The sequence below is a fragment of the Ruditapes philippinarum genome, unplaced genomic scaffold (assembly GCF_026571515.1).
Source record: "Ruditapes philippinarum isolate M1 unplaced genomic scaffold, ASM2657151v2 ctg4307_1_1_1_1, whole genome shotgun sequence".
NCBI lineage: Eukaryota > Metazoa > Mollusca > Bivalvia > Venerida > Veneridae > Ruditapes > Ruditapes philippinarum.
Window position 1 is genome coordinate 28,287 of NW_026864068.1, and position 16,761 is coordinate 45,047.

Here is a 16,761-nt window from a genome sequence, read left to right on the forward strand (position 1 = left end):
AAATCAATAGGGGTCATCTGCTGGTCATAAACAATCACCATACCAAGTTTGAAGTTCCTAGGCATAAGGGTTCTTTTGTTATTGATCAGAAACCGTTTTAACCCAAGAGGTCAATGTGACCTTGACCTTTGACCCCTTGACCCCAAAATCAATAGGGGTCATCTACTGATCAGTACCAATCACCATACCAAGTTTGAAGTTCCTAGGCCGAAAGGTTCTTTTGTTATTGATCAGAAACCGTTTTTACCCAAGAGGTCAATGTGACCTTGACCTTTGACCCCTTGACCCCAAAATCAATAGGGGTCATCTACTGGTCATGACCAATCACCATACCAAGTTTGAAGTTCCTAGGCCTTAAAGTTCTTTAGTTATTGATCGGAAACCGTTTTTACCTACAAGGTCAATGTGACCTTGACCTTTGACCCCTTGACCCCAAAATCAATAGGGGTCATATACTGATCATGACCAATCACCATACCAAGTTTGAAGTTCCTAGGCCTTAAGGTTCTTTAGTTATTGATCGGAAACCGTTTTTGCTTACAAGGTCAATGTGACCTTGACCTTTGACCCCTTGACCCCAAAATCAATAGGGGTCATCTACTGGTCATGACCAATCACCATACCAAGATTGAAGTTCCTAGGCCTAAGGGTTCTTTAGTTATCAATCGGAAACCATTTGGTCTACGGACCGACGGACCGACGGACCGACAGACCGACGGACCGACAAGTGCAAAGCAATATACCCCCTTTTCTTCGAAATGGGGGCATAATAAATATACATGTATTGAAATCGAGCAACTTTAACCATGTGCAAGCCTAGAAGGCCTTCTTCCATGACAGACTGTTTATACTTATGTTGTTTTCCATGTGATGGTTGATTGATAAGCAAAGCATTTAAAAGAGCTCTGTTATAATTATTACACCTTTTTACATTTAAGTAAATTTTCATATGATCATTTCAAGACAATCTAACATTAATACTAATGGGCTGTTCAAAGTGGTGACTGGACAAGAAAATAATGAAGTGCTGATCCCTGGCTGTCCTTTTATAGTATGTGCACAGTGTCTATTCTAGGAGCCTCTGGGGGATTCACTCATATTTTTGAGAATTCTCCCCCTATTTTTACAGAGGCAGAGGGTAAAATTTTACATAGAAAAAGATGGAAAAGAACAACAAATGTAATAAATTCTCTCTTTTCGATAAAAATCCCCCTTTTTGGAATCCTGAGTAGACAATATGTCCAAGGAGTGAGTGAATTAATAAATATTACAATATACCTATCACATTATGTTTACTGCTGAAAGGTTCTACAACAGTTTGCTCTCTATAGCTTCTGAAACCTTGAATAATAACCTGAAACAGAAAATACTGAAACGTAAATAGTAAAACCTAGAAATAAGTATTTTAATGGTTCATATAGAAACATCTGAAAATTTAGACTCCTTGATCTGGGATGTCATTGATAGAAAATTTTGGATTAATACATGTATATTGAATGCCAAATATTGTTTTATCACATATCCTAAAAATGGCAGGGCATTTTTTGTCAAAATTGTGAAGGGGCCTGGGCCTGTTCATTTTGAGAGAGAATAGTGGATAAATGAAATAATTTTTGCCATTTTTGCATCATTTTGTAACCGGAAAGTGGAAACAGTGTGCTGTGAATGCTTGGTTTAAAATTTCTGACCTGTGTAAAATCATCTTCTAGGCAGTACTTTCACCCGGTTAACATGCGTCAAAACCATTTACCTTGATTAAATCTATTTGACAAAAATCAAGTTTTAATGGAAGTTAAACAATGAATAAATAAAATTTCGAACTCGAACCCCATTATTTTAGAAATCTCTTTTGAAATTGCAAATTTCTGTCTGCTTCTTTGTGAAAGAAACTAGAAATGTGTCATCATGCCACGGATGCCCCCGCACGCAGCCAAAATTTCAGATGGTGCATAAATTATTCTTTTCATTTTAAGTTCAAAGCCCTTAAAACTTTTCAATGTTAACACAAACCATTTTCAAACAATGTTCAAGGCACTGAAATAATTCAGTCTTGACCTTTTAATAATAGCATATTGCATATTTGTAGCCAAAATAATGGCTAAAAGTATGAGTGCTGAAACTGAAAGTTCAAAACCACGACCAAATTCAAACTTAAACTGCTTATTCCTAAGATGTATCTATATTATTTTCAAAGTGAAAGGGACATAACTCTGCCAAAAAATCATCAAACCATGACCAAATTCCAACTTGACCTGCCCATTCCTTTGACATATCCATATGTCAAATTTAAGTTGAATATTTAACACTATTGGGTAGATAATGAACAGAAACTGTAAATTTCATATTATTTTCAAGTGAAAGGGGCATTACTCTGCCAAAAATCATTGAACCATGACCAAATTCGAACTTGGCCTGGGCATTCCAAAAACATATCCATATGTCAAATTTGAGTTGAATGTGTTGTACCATTGGGGAGATAATAAACGGAAACTGAAAATTTCATATTATTTTCAAAGTAAAAGGGGCATAACTCTGCCAAAAATCATCGAACCATGACCAAATTCGAACTTGACCTGTATTTTCTCATGACATATCCATATGTCAAGTTTGAGTTGAATGTGTTGTACCATTGGGGAGATAATGAACGGAAACTGAAAATTTCATATTATTTTCAAAGTAAAAGGGGCATAACTCTGCCAAAAATCATAAAACCATGACCAAATTCGAACTTGACCTGTATTTTCTCATGAAATATCCATATGTCAAGTTTGAGTTGAATGTGTTGTACTGTTGGGGAGATAATGAACGGAAACTGAAATTTCATATTATTTTCAAAGTAAAAGGGGCATAACTCTGCCAAAAATCATAGAACCATGACCAAATTCGAACTTGACCTGTATTTTCTCATAACATATCCATATGTCAAATTTGAGTTGAATGTGTGCAACCGTTCTTAAGATAATGAACGGAAACTGATGATGACGGAATGACAGAATGACGGAAGGACGGAAGGACGGAAGGATGGAAGGACGGAACAGGGTAACACTATATGCCCCGGCCATTACATGGCGGGGGCATAAAAAGTGCAATTTTGAATTGTGAAGGGGCGGAACATCTACCCATTATACAAGCAAAAAATGGCCTGAATGATATCGGAGGTGTCTTTTGACATGACGCCATTTGCGCTATAAAAAACATAGTGTTATGACGTGCTCAATGACAAAGCTATGCTGTAAGCGACCCAATGATAGTTTTTACTGTAAACAGTTCATTGTTTTCTTGAAGTTTCAGTACTAAATTTATTGAACCTATTGAATATAATAATATTACGCTTGCCAAATGCCAAAGCCTCCCATTTTAAAATGCCTAGACTTTAAAATCTGTCTGCAGCTATTTTTTAATATTATGATTGGAAGTGGCTAGCCTTATGGCTAGCCAAATGTTTTCTAGCCGTACTTGAGTCACGTACAGCTAGTCAGGACACACTGTATTGGCTAGCCGAACAGAACTTTTCAAAATTATATGAAAGTCGAAAATGCATATATGTTATTTTATAACTCTAAGTGAGGAAAGTAACCAAGAAACAACAATTCTCTTCTCATGTTAACCTTTCAGAGATTAATCGCCACATTGGTTACAGTAAAGAACATACGAATATATCGATCGTTGTGATTTCCAGAAAAAAAGAGCCTTTGGTTGCTGTTCAATAACAACAATTGAAATGGTATACATGGGTGGAAGTTGGAAATCTTGTGAATCCTGAAAATTTAGTTGGGGGCCCGGGGGCCTGTGGGTCCAGGGCAAAGCCCTGGTAGGGGGTCCAGGGGGGCGAAGCCCCCTGTAAGCTCATGGGAATTAGTGGTTTTGAGTGCTTGTATAGCGCTTTTCCAGGATTATATGATTGTCAAAAACTGACTTATTATCATGCAGAGAATGCATGATTTGTCAAAAACTGACTTATTATCATGCAGAGAATGCATGATTTTCTGTTAACAGCTCTTGTTCATGGATATACCCTAACATACTCTTTGATGTAGATTTAGAATGAAACATAACCTTCAAAACATTTTTGCTCTTGTGTCCATGTAGTCCAATATATTAGACGTAACAGGCTTGTTATAGTTTATGTCGGGCAAGCCTGGCGTCTAATAGTTATTGCTCAAAAACACATAGCATCATAAAAATTTCAAAAAATGTCTATTGTTTTCCCTTTCAAGCTTTTTTCAAAAGCTTATCTCCTTTTCTTTCAATTTTATGCTCAACCATACACAAAAACTCTCAAACAATGTACTAATCAATTTAACATCAATCTATTTTTGTCTATCAGCCATACTGGTTAAGCAAGGTGCTTTACAGATTGATTCCAAATTTTTGAACGGAAAAATATATTCGAACACACTGACGGTGCATGGGCAATTACTTCGTTAAATAAATATTCCGTTAGATTGTTCTGACTCAGTTAAACGCTTGAATTTGAATTAGCCAATCAGATTTCGCGCACTGTATGGCCGCCATTCGTTTATCGGCTGTAAAATGAATTGAAATATATGAGAGGATTTAATCATTATTTTTTGGATGTAACAGTTTAATTATTTTGTCCAGAGGTATTTATATTTTAGTTTTGTTCATAAATAGGTCAAAATTAATGTAAATACACGCTGTCTTAATTGTTTTTCGTTCTGCCCGATTTTCAGGCGGAACATGCTATGGGTTTTTGAGCAATTTCGATATGACGTTGCTTTGCCCAGAAGCAAAAATCTCAAAGCAACGTCATATTTATAGGACTAGTGTCCATGTAATTGAATCGGAAAAGAGTCAACTCGGCCCTATACCATCTCGGCACGGGTCAACTCCGCCCACTCTACAAAAATATATATAACGTATTAACTTTGCTTTGCATGTTGTTAAGGTAATTGAATAATAAAAAATATCTTATTATCATATAATTGTACTTCTGCCGAAATAAAGTACATTTAGAAAGAAATTGTTATTTATTTGTCTTGCAGATTCGATAAAATTAATATTGATCTAATAAAAATGTGTTTCCTTAGATGCATTTTGTTTGTAAAGTAATATTAAAAAAAAAATGAAACAAAAACGTGCTTACTTAATATCATAAGCTTCTAATTAATTGCAGGTGGTATCAAATTTGAATGCATGAGATAACTTTACGGTTAAACCTACCACGAGTGAGTCAGAAATACAGTGAGATACGCAATCGGTTATCTTTACTCGCAATTCTACTGATAAGAAAAGCCTGTCTGCTGCTAGTTCGGAAACTGTCAATCAGTGTATTATAAATACTTACAATAATTACAATAAATAGTGATAACACAAACCTAAATATCAATAATTGAAAAGTGGGCCAAGTTGATCCGTGCCGAGTTGGAATAGCCCCGAGCTGACTCGGGGGGGGGGGGGGCCGAGTACGTTTTAGGGCCGAGCTGACCCGGATTCATATTTGAATCAACATTATATAGTATTAACACTCAGAGGGTTATGGGTTAGAAAATTATGGGTAAGTAACGTAGGGTTAGGATTTTGAATTATGGATTTTCTGCAAGTGACCCTAAACATGAACTGCAGCTGATGAAACAGAGCGGCCAAACAGAGAGCTGGGAACAAAAGGCAACACAAAAGATATAGAAAATCTACTAATTAAAGAGTTAATTGCTGAATTGAAAGCAAACTCGTCTAAATCAAATGTTTACCTGTTTGATATACATTTTATGCAAGTTGACTGTTTAATTCTAAACTCAGGTGGCGAGCAGGGATTTCGATAAAACCAAAATTTACTTGTTTACATTTTCATAAATTACAAATGGCGGTAAATAGGGTAGCTTATATCGCGGACAAAATATGTATGCTGTTTCTATGACTAAACATAACACAGCACATGGTATTGTTTGAAATTTAAAAAGAAATACGTTTAAAATCTGTATTTTTATATGATAAATTAAAAAGTATCTCTTTTTGCAATATGAATTATTATTCTTTGTTGGTAGCGGTTCATTAAATGGGCGGGAAACAACATAAAGTTGTACACTGCTAAATTTTCGCTTGCTGGTGTTACGTTGTAAAGTGACCCCCATAGAATAATGACCCCCGGTTATTATTTTATATAAAATAGTGACCTCCTATAAAATAGTGACCCCCTTATATATAAAATAATGACCCCCATTTTATCTATGTATATGTTAGTGTTCATCCGTGCTGTTCTACAGAAATTAGAAACTTCGACGGGAGCGATAGCGAGAACAGCACGGATGAACACTAACATATTTAGTGTCAAGCTTTATTTTGCCCTTGATTACGTCACTACGCGGTACTATGAAGCACTATGAAAAATAGAAGGCGACTATGAACGGATTTCAATATAGTATCGACTTTTTTTCTTCTATGAAAATTAACACACATAATTTTTAAGAAATACAGCCTTTTCATTGGATGACAAATAAAGCTGGACACTAAAAAATATTGACCCCACCTAAGTTAACATTCTATTACAATTGCGTAAACGTGTTGTTGCTGTTGTTGTGCCTGTTGTTGCTTAAAGTATTAAATGCTTAATGCAAATTCTATCTGAAAGAGTGCTCATTTTCAGTGACAACACAGAGTTTCGATTAAGAATGAGTTCAAAGCCCAGAGCAAAGCAATCTTTTTCTTCATATTTTGCCTTCATTTAGGCAATTCAGCTATATATCGGCCATCATCTTTTTATAGGTAAATTTCTGAAAGAAATCAGTTCTTTATCACTTAATTTAAGAACTAAATGTAACACATACCGTGCATATTAAGCAAAGATTTATCACCTGAATTTTGTACGAGCTGCAGTCTTGCTCAAAATTTTTGTATATGTTTTTAAAAGTGCGTAATGGCGCAGTGATCTATAGCTTTCGTTCGTAAATGTTCGGATCCCGGAATAGTCGTTTCAATCACATATTCAGTTGTTTTGCTTCGTTACATTTAAATTTACCATATTTTATCAACCGCTTCTGCGACAAATACTCCACCGCCGCTGTGATGGACCCACCGCTTCTGCGAAAGCTATGGCCAGTGTGAGAGTGTTCATGTTCAGTGACAACACAGAGTTTCGATTAAAAATGAGGTCAAAGCCCAGAGGAAAGCAATCTTAGTTTTCTTCATATTTTGCCTTCATTTAGGCAATTCATCGATATATCGGCCATCAACTTTCTATAGGTAAATTTCTGAAAGAAATCAGTTCTTTATCACTTCTTTTAAGAACTAAATGTAACACATACCGTGCATATTAACTTGGACATAAGTTGTCTGATGTCCCAGATATTAAGCAAAGATTTATCACCTGAATTTTCTACGAGCTGCACTCTTGCGTAATGGCGCAGTGATATATAGAAGTCTAGCGTTCGTTTCGTAAATGTTCGGATCCCGGAAAAGTCGTTTTAATCACATATTCAGTATTTTTGCTTCGTAACATTTCAATTTAATGAATGTTATATTTAATTAACATAGAGCTACATGAGAACATGAAGTTTTACACTGATTTGTATTCGGCATAATTTTTCCTAGCTTAAGGAGATAAAATTAATGACCTGTTTGACGTTTTGTTATTTAAGAAATATACTAACACGGCCCGCATTTCCCCTATTGAACATAAAAGGATATGATGCAATAAAATCACTGTTGATGTTCTTTATTTAGACATGTACGTGTCGTAACCATTAGACATGTGACGTAAAAATACGACGCGCTGAAAATAAGTACGGAAACAAATTAGGCCCAATTTATTTGTTGATATCGTGTTAGAATCGAAATAATATATCCAAATCTGTGATTTTATATCGCTTGATTAAATGACTGTTTGTCGTTCGGTTGCGTATGGTGGCTGATTTTGACCATTCGTGTTTTAATTAAACTTCGCCCCGCGCTCCTGCAAATAAGCGTGTTTTCGTCTGGCGACCCTGCCGTTTTATTTCTTAAATCTCGCTTCGCGCCAACTCGGGTCGAAGTTATTTATTGGCTTGCAGCCACGGCTGCAAGCCATTTGTTTGGAAAAGTTGTTCCGGTTAGGTGGTTTCCTGCTTACATTTGTTAGTGCATGATTGAACGGGAACCAGCTGCAATCGTGCCAATCGCAACTTTTCGGCCCTTTCCGTCACTCTTCGGATTAATGATAATAGCCGAGGTAGTTCCGATTGCAATCGTGACAATTCGGGCGTTTCCGTCATACTGCGGAATCAGACGAAGTAATATTATGGAAATCTAAGCTATTTTAGTTACTTCGGTAATCCCAGTTTGTTTATATAAATAGGATTTCTATTTTTACTTGGTTCCGTTTCAGTTCTTTTTCAAGACGCAAAAGTTAGTTTCTTTTATAATTGGTTTTTGTCTTTATTAGTTTTATACAATAGAGAATGGTTACTGTAGTAGTATTCCGTCTTCAAAGGGCGGTCCTGCTTACCAAAAGATCCAGAATGTTAGTGCATGATCAAGTTATATTTAGATCTACTGACAGAGGTGAGGTAATCTAAAAATGGTGCTCGTCCAGTCTTGGGCTTACCCTACCTATCCCTTTAAAAGTGAAACTTTTTTTTTTCGAGAAAAAAAACAAACTAAATAAACCGTTTATGATATACAAATACCGTAATTCAAAAAAAAATGTGATAATAAATTGAAAAAAAAAAAAAAAAAAAAAAAATTAAAGGGAAGGGATGATGGCACAACTGAGCAAGCCTTTCCTTTTAAAAGGAAACTTTATTTAACTTCGTCCCGCGCCCCGCTTATTAGCGTGTGTTCGCTCCGCGTCCCGCCATTTTAACATAATAATTCTCGACGGGGTCGCGGGACGAAAACACAAGTCGGACAAATCAGCCATCATAGTTGCGCACGATAAAATTCTTCGCATCCACACTCCAAACAGTGATTTTATTGAGCGATAAAATCACTGTTGGGGTATATTATTTCTAAAATATAATAATAATAATAAAAATAATAATAAAAACAACATCGCCTGCTTAAGTCGTTTGTAGTTTTCCATCGACAAAATCGTCTATGGTCTTCTCTAACCTTAAAAGAATAGCAAATTTTTAAAACCATTTAACGTCCGTCAGAAATAATGACATTTCGCCTTATAAGACAGTCATGTTACTTTAATTTCTATGTTAAGGGCTCTCTAATGTTGTTTTTTACACCAGATACTTAACTGTGTACGTCATTTATTGTTGCTAATAAAAGAAAAATAAAGGAAATGAAGGAAATGAAGGAAAGTTGTCCCTGTTTAGGAATGCTAACTATCTGTTCAATAAATTTTCTTTATTTTTCGATCATTATAATGTCGGTCTGGCAAAATACCTGAATACACTTTTCTTTGAATTGCGTTTGCACAACGCATTTTTTAAAAAAAAATGGAGCTATACCGAATTCGGTTGATGTTGTTATTGATATCTGCTTTCTCGTTAAAAGGGCATATTAGCATTATATGTATACCATGTGTGCAGTGTAATGTAAGCATTCTGAAACTGGAAACGGTGATCTGGTCTGAAATGAAAAAAAGTGGCTCACGGTCTCATTTAAAAAAAGATGTAACAGTTAACTGACGGCAAAATATTTCATTTTGTATTGTTGAAAGGCGATTGAGGCATGGAAAAGGACTATGTTTAATGACAGCTATGGAAGTGATGTCAAAAATCCTCTATATTTTTGAGACCAATAAGATACTCATATATACCCCTAAAATCCAAAAACAAAAAGAGCAAAAAGAATTTGAAGTTTTTAAAGTAAAATTATAAGTTCAAAGAGGAAGTAGCTCTTGAAAAAAGATGCTAGAGTAATGACAAAGAACAATTAATTATCTTAAGTCTAGAGTAGATACCATTTATAATAACAAAGATAATACTAAAAAAAACAATTTACAATTGAGTTCAAAGATGAAATGGCGGTAATTCTGGCAATACAGGGGCTTGCGTTTTGTAACTCTTATCCAAATGACAAAAAGTTCTAGTAAAAGATACCATTTGTTAATATAAATTCCAAGTTCAAGGGGGAATAATTCAGGAAATAGTCACGCTAGAGCTAAGAACCTTGTCACACAACATGTGGGTAATAATAAGAAATATATATTTGAAATTTGAAGTAGATACCTTAATAATAAAGAAGTTATAATATTTCTTAAAGAAATTTTCAGTTTAAGGGGAGATAAATCTAAAAATATTGCTTCAAGAGTTATGACCCTTGTCACATAAGATGTGGTTGATGGTGAGGAATATGACTTTGAAGTTTGAAGTAGAAACCTTATAAACTAAAGAAGTTCTAGTAAAAAAAAATATTTTTTAGTTAAAAGATCTTAATTCATGGTGAGGTAATTCTTGAAATATTGGTGCTAGAGTTATGAACCTTGTTACATAAGATGTTATTGATGATAAGGAACATATATTTTAAGTATGAAGTATATTCCTTAATTTATAAAGAAGTAACAGTAAACATATTTTTAAGGAAAATTCTAAGTTTAAGGGGAGATGAATCTGAAAATATTGGAGCTGGAGTTGTCAACCTTGTGGCTGATGATAAGGAACATATATTTGAAGTTTTAAGTTGATACCTTTAGAAATGAAAAAGTTATAGTGAAAAATATTTTATTGCGCCAAACGTTTATCTGGACGTTGACGCAGACGTACGTCTAGGCGAGTAGTACAGCTCTCCTTATACTTTGTATAGCCGAGCTAATAAAAACAAACAAGGATTGCAGTCGAATACCGTTGTCATTTGTAGAAAATGCAGACTGAGGCTGGGCTTTGATTATAGTAGCTATCTCCGAGAGTTTGAAACAATTTCGTCCAATAGTAGGTCGAAGCGTTGCACGGTCGCACGGACACACGCATAGAAAAAATGACATTACTATATTTCTCATCTGAGATAAGTATATTGACAATGTTTCTTTGAAAAAGTCCAGTAAGGGCTTTATAGTTGGGTTGGGGTGGGGATCATTATTCTACAGGGGGTCACTTTTCTATGCGAGGGTCATTTTTCTACGTGTAGGGGAGTAATAATATTATGACCGGGGGTCATTATTTTATATAAAATATTGACCGGGTGGTCATTATTTTATGGGGCGTCTGTTTACAACGATTGGGGCTGGTAGGACAAAAAAAACACAGACTGCCGGCTGGATAAGGTAACATACGCCGCGCTTTTTGGTATGGCACTTAGATGTCATATTGAAGGCGTCACGATAACTGCCGATGTTTCTAAATTCAAAATTTCGCAATAATTGAATTCTGTTTAAGCCGGTGCTAGTGGGCATGGACGGTTACTTGCAATTTCCATTACCGTCTATGAACAGACTCAATGCAACCGAGCCTGCAACATTTATAATTTTGTCGCTTTGGGCGTTCATTAGGGATTTTGTTTTTCTCTATCTTGCTTAATATGAACATTGAAAAAAATCTGGATACACTGTGATCCCTCGGAAGCATCAATCACAACACAATTACTTGAAAAATGCAGACTCGGTTTGATTGAGTCTTGACATGAGGGACTTTATAAAAGTGCACATCCCTAATGCCTCCACTGGCACCAGCTTGAGCGGTACTCTATTTTCAAAAGGAAAAAAAACAGAATTCCCCCAAAAAACGTTTATTCAACATTTAAACACGAAAATGTTAAAATTTTGAATTTAGAAACATCCGTAGATGTATACATTCGGCGGTTATCATGGAACCTACAATTAGATACTGCCGTGCCATTCTATGAAAAGCGGCGTATGGTCTCCAAGTAAAAGAATGCGTGTATTCTGAACGAGAAAATAATAGGCGGAACTAAACAAATTGGCACTTTTGAAGGGAATCAGAGGTTATGAAGTCTGTATATCACAGATAAGACGTCAAAAGACAAATTTAAATTGTAGCCAACATATCCTTAGGTTGATAAAACAGTATTCAAGTTGAAATACTGGAACCCAAGTTGAAAAGGTTAAATTGAAGAAACTCAAAACACCAAAACCATGTACACACAACAATAATGTTGTGCTGAACGACCTTCAATGATCGGAAATATAATATCTTTGATTAGATGTACGGGGCTACTTTTTACGGCCTCCACACGGCACAAATAACATTGATGTTGCAATAAGATATATAAACACTTAAAAGTGATGGAATCAATGACCCCAAAGGCCTGAAAAATATATTAACACTGAAGTGAAGTACGGGACAACTTCAAAACCTGGTTTCCTGGCATTGTGGCATTTCTTGTTATGACATTGTTTTATATAAGCTTTGACCAAGGGAATTATACTGAACGAATATAAGAGGTGACAGGTTAAAACGTGTGTCTAAAGCACAATACCAATTAAACATGCAATGACATTTACAGAAAGTTTAACCCTCGACCGGCTAAATTTCGTGAATGGATTTCCCAGCTTTAACTTTAATACCCGGTTCTAAGCCATTTATAAAATTGCGTCTGCTCTTTCTTGATGCGCAGTAATGTTGCAAACGTGAGCCTATTAGAACCATTTGCAAATGCGTATGCTTACATGAATGACCTTAGGCCCCGTCTACACCTATCCAAGTCTTGAATGCAAGTATCATATTCTCTTGTCTTGCATAAGGTCCCGTCTACACCTATCCAAGTCTTGAATGCAAGTATCATATTCTCTTGTCTTGCATAAGGCCCCGTCTACACATATCCAATTCTTGAATGCAAGTATCATATTCTCTTGTACACCCTACTTGAATGGTTTAAACGAGAAATTATGTGACATTCATGAAGATAATTTCTTTCAAGAAAATTAGAACATGTTCTATTTTCCTACAAGTTTTTGGCTGTCAAGACACTGATAACAGCGGTTTGACACAAGACATGTGCCCGGAAGGTGTGATATTGTTGTTATTTTTTATTTTTAAAACTGTTTTATTGTTGATTAAGTGTACATGACCAGTGAATTTCAGTAAATGTTTACAATGTCTTGGCCAAAGGAACCAATCGATACACTGATACACAGAAGAGCAAAAAAATATGTTTATCAAAAGTATTATCAATAGATTTTTAAATGATCTTGTTCATTTAGTGAATAACTTTCATCAAATAAAGAATTTGCTTCAATTTTATAATCTCAAAATATTGTTTTCACATTTTCTATTTTACACATTTCATTTACTCCATTGTTTTTTTAGCTAATTGCATTATTTTCCCGCTTTTTTAATCACACATATATTTATAGAAACATGATAGCATTGCAAAGACAAAGATATAAATCCTGGGCAATCTTAATAAGACACGGGTAGACTGCATGATCTGAAATCTTGAAAACACGGTAAGCAATGGTCTTACGATAAATCGCCAGCCCCGAAATAGGTTTAACATTAAATTGTATAAAGTTATATTTGAAGATACACTTAATAAAAATGCAGTTATGTTGATTTCATAACCTTACCTTAGTTTCTTGAAAATTTGTTACATAGAATGTCGATTTAAGAGAATATGCATGAATGTTTTACGTAACCAGAAAACAGTTCCAGAACAAAATAGTCCTTTTCTATTTTTGGTAGATTTAGCAATGCTTTTGCTTATGACCCATTCGCTTTCAACTAAAAAACTTACAAATTCCATATATTCGACAAATACTCTAATCACGAAATAAATAATAATTTTACGATGCATATATGCCTGGTATCACGTCAAGGAACCTATTAGGACGCCGAACAAAATTTGAGAGGGCATAAGGGTTGAAGTGGATTGGTCTACAATGGGCACATTTTTCGAAATCATTGATAAAACAATAGAAATGTATCATTTGAAAATACGTTGATAAATCGTAAGAAATTTGGTATGAACATTTAAAAGATGAACGATATAATTTTGTTCTAGCAGAACATTTTATTATCTTCTTAATTCATAAAATTATGTTAAATTGTATCATGTATCTCACACTTTCCAACAACACCCATATATAATTCTTTCATGGTTTGGTTCGGTGCATTCTTGGTGCCCTGCTGGTGGGCTTCGTTCTGTGAACATCGCCTTGCCTAGTTGGTCGTTGTTCTCATTTTTTGATAACTATCGACGTAATTAGTTATTGTATATCTGACCTACTCTTTAAGACCAATTCATTTTAAACTGAACCTTTGCTGAATGTTTGTCATGGAGTTGATATTATTAATTGATAATAACTTTCATTTTTAAAATTTTAATCACATTATTATTTTAAAAGAGGGGTAGTATAATAACATCTTTAGTAATTCTTGCATCTTTAATGAATACATTTTATAACTAATCGCAACAATGATTAACATAGTCATATGAAAATGCCATTGTATATTTTGATAGCATTTCCTTGCTTTAAAGGTATAAAAACACACACACATAAAGCATTCAATCTTTAGAACAATGTTAATTTGTTTTGAAAACCTGTTCCCTTTTATCTTGTGTCTAGTAGACTAGTACCACTTGATGTAGGGCTACACCCTTAAAAAATATTTTACGCATTCTATACATGAATAAGTGTATTACATATGACTAGGTCATAAGTATTTATGACAAACAATAAAAAAAATTGAAAGAGATAATATAACATCGACTAGTTTTATAAATCTTGAACAATAAATGAAATGGTATTTATACCAACAACAAAAGGATGGAGTTGGAGGAGGTGGATATTAGTAATAAAGAATGACGAGATATCCTTCTTCGCTTGTGGTAGATCTAATGCAATCATTGGTTAAATAACATCACATGATTTAGGTATTGATATCGATTGGCTAAGACGTACTAAGCTAAAACCCGACACTTTACGGGTAATATTCTGTACAGTAATGAGAATAGGGGCCAATGACATAAATTATTTTATGTGAGCATAAAATCTTATTTATGTATTGTCCAGGTCAAGCAAATAAAACTGGCAAGACGAACTTGTTTGGTATGAGATAAAACACAACACTTAGGTTGAATGAAATAGGGCATTTATTAAATGCCATAAATGACAAATGTTACATAATAACAATTAACATGGCATGTACATATTTGTATCGAAATAACCAAACTGGGAGGTAAAAACCGCCAAAAAGGGAACCTTCCGCCACCCAGAGAGACATAAACTAGGTTTTTGAGCTTTAAACCTTTTGAAAAGGGACTTAAATCAACATAATTACACAAATATAAAAAAGGGTTTGGGACAAAAAAATTTTTAAAACTTTAAATCGGGGGTTTTCCTCTCCTGTAAAGGGTAAATCATTTTACTTAAAAAGAACTTTAATTTTAAAAGGGTAAATATGAAATTTTCATAGATAAATTAAATCTACTGATAACAGCAATGAACGAAAAAAAAAAAACACAACAATATGAATGTGTTATCAATTTAAAATGTTAAAAACTTCAGACAATAATGTACTTTTTCTTCGAGAAAAGACAAAGCTGTGTTTTAATATAATTCTTTTTTGTTAAGAAAGAGTAAATATAGCAGCATTGAAATGTCAAATAGTTCTTCATAAAATAAGTAAGACGTTAAAACAGTGTTTTCCAAACAAAATATCTGTATTATTATTTAAATAGCAAGGAATGGTTCAGCTTAAAGCAAAAAAAAAAATCATTTTTGAAAGCTTAAAAACTCTAAAACCTTACAAACTTAACAAATATAAATAAAATGTAATAACAATTGGGAGATTGGTTGGAACTACTCTGTCAAAACACTTTCGATAATTCATAAGTATAGTTTGAATACTTAAATTTAAAGTTTAAATAGCAAGACATTTTCCCTTTATTACCTTTCAAATACATGTAGTATTATATCTATCATAAATCTTTTAGTATCACTATCTTGATATTTCTTGCAAAAGATTTAAAATGTTTTGTCATTGAAAAAAATCATTGAATATTTGTTAAGTTGAACAATTCAAAACATATATGTAAAATTGAATCAACTTATTATAAATGAATTAATTATAAGTAAAGACGTTTTTACCATGTTTACCTTTTCCCTATACATGTCTTACTTTGTAAAAGAAGGAACAGCAAGGGATTAATACACGAATTAGCATATCCTAGCCAAATAACTGCTATCTCGACAATGTAAGGCATGTTGTATTTTGTGAATACTAAAACCTTTGTAACAATGAAGAAAGGTGACCAGAAAAGAAAGAAACTTCCTGTAAGAACTGCTATTGTTTTTGCAATATGCAAACTCTGGGATTCACTTCCGTTCCTATGATTTCGACTTTGTCCGCCACAATTGAGATACAATTTTCTTTTTGTACTTTGTTTCCGAACATGTTTCATAACAAGTGTGTTAAACCCGAATATGAAAAATCCTGGAATGAAAATGGTAACAGACGATATTATTAGATCATAATATATATTTACAACAAATCTACACTGTCGGGAAACGTTCTCTATGCAAGTTAATATAAACGGATCAATTCCGAGATGGTGAAATCCCGGCATGATTAAACCGAATGAAACTGTTGCAACAAGAATCCAAGACATTATAAACATTATAATCATATTCCTCCTGTTGCACACTCGTCCATATGAAAAGGGTTTACATAAGGCTATGTATCGTTCAAAAGTTAAAACAGACAAATGAATTATAGATGCAGACGTAAGCATGACATCTAAACTGTTCATCGCAGAACACGCTGTTACTCCAAGTAATTGTTTCATTTCCATGAATTCATTTGCAATACTAAATGGCATCAAAGTTATTCCAACAAGTAAATCTACGGTTGCTAATGACGTTAGAAAAAATCGTGTAAAATCTTTTTGTGTTTCGGGCTCTTTTGTTAATGTACA

General features: G+C 34.2%; 1 protein-coding gene across 1 annotated transcript in view; it reads right to left on the bottom strand.

The window, feature by feature from the left end:
• Positions 1-5,866, bottom strand: part of LOC132724315 (structural maintenance of chromosomes protein 3-like) — a gene marked incomplete at its 3' end in the record, with an annotated part of 32,815 nt that extends 26,949 nt beyond the window's left edge. The window contains 2 exon segments of the mRNA XM_060709156.1: positions 1,279-1,354; positions 5,712-5,866. Coding sequence (XP_060565139.1) covers positions 1,279-1,354; positions 5,712-5,726 — 91 coding nt within the window.
• Between the last annotated feature and the right edge of the window lie 10,895 nt (positions 5,867-16,761).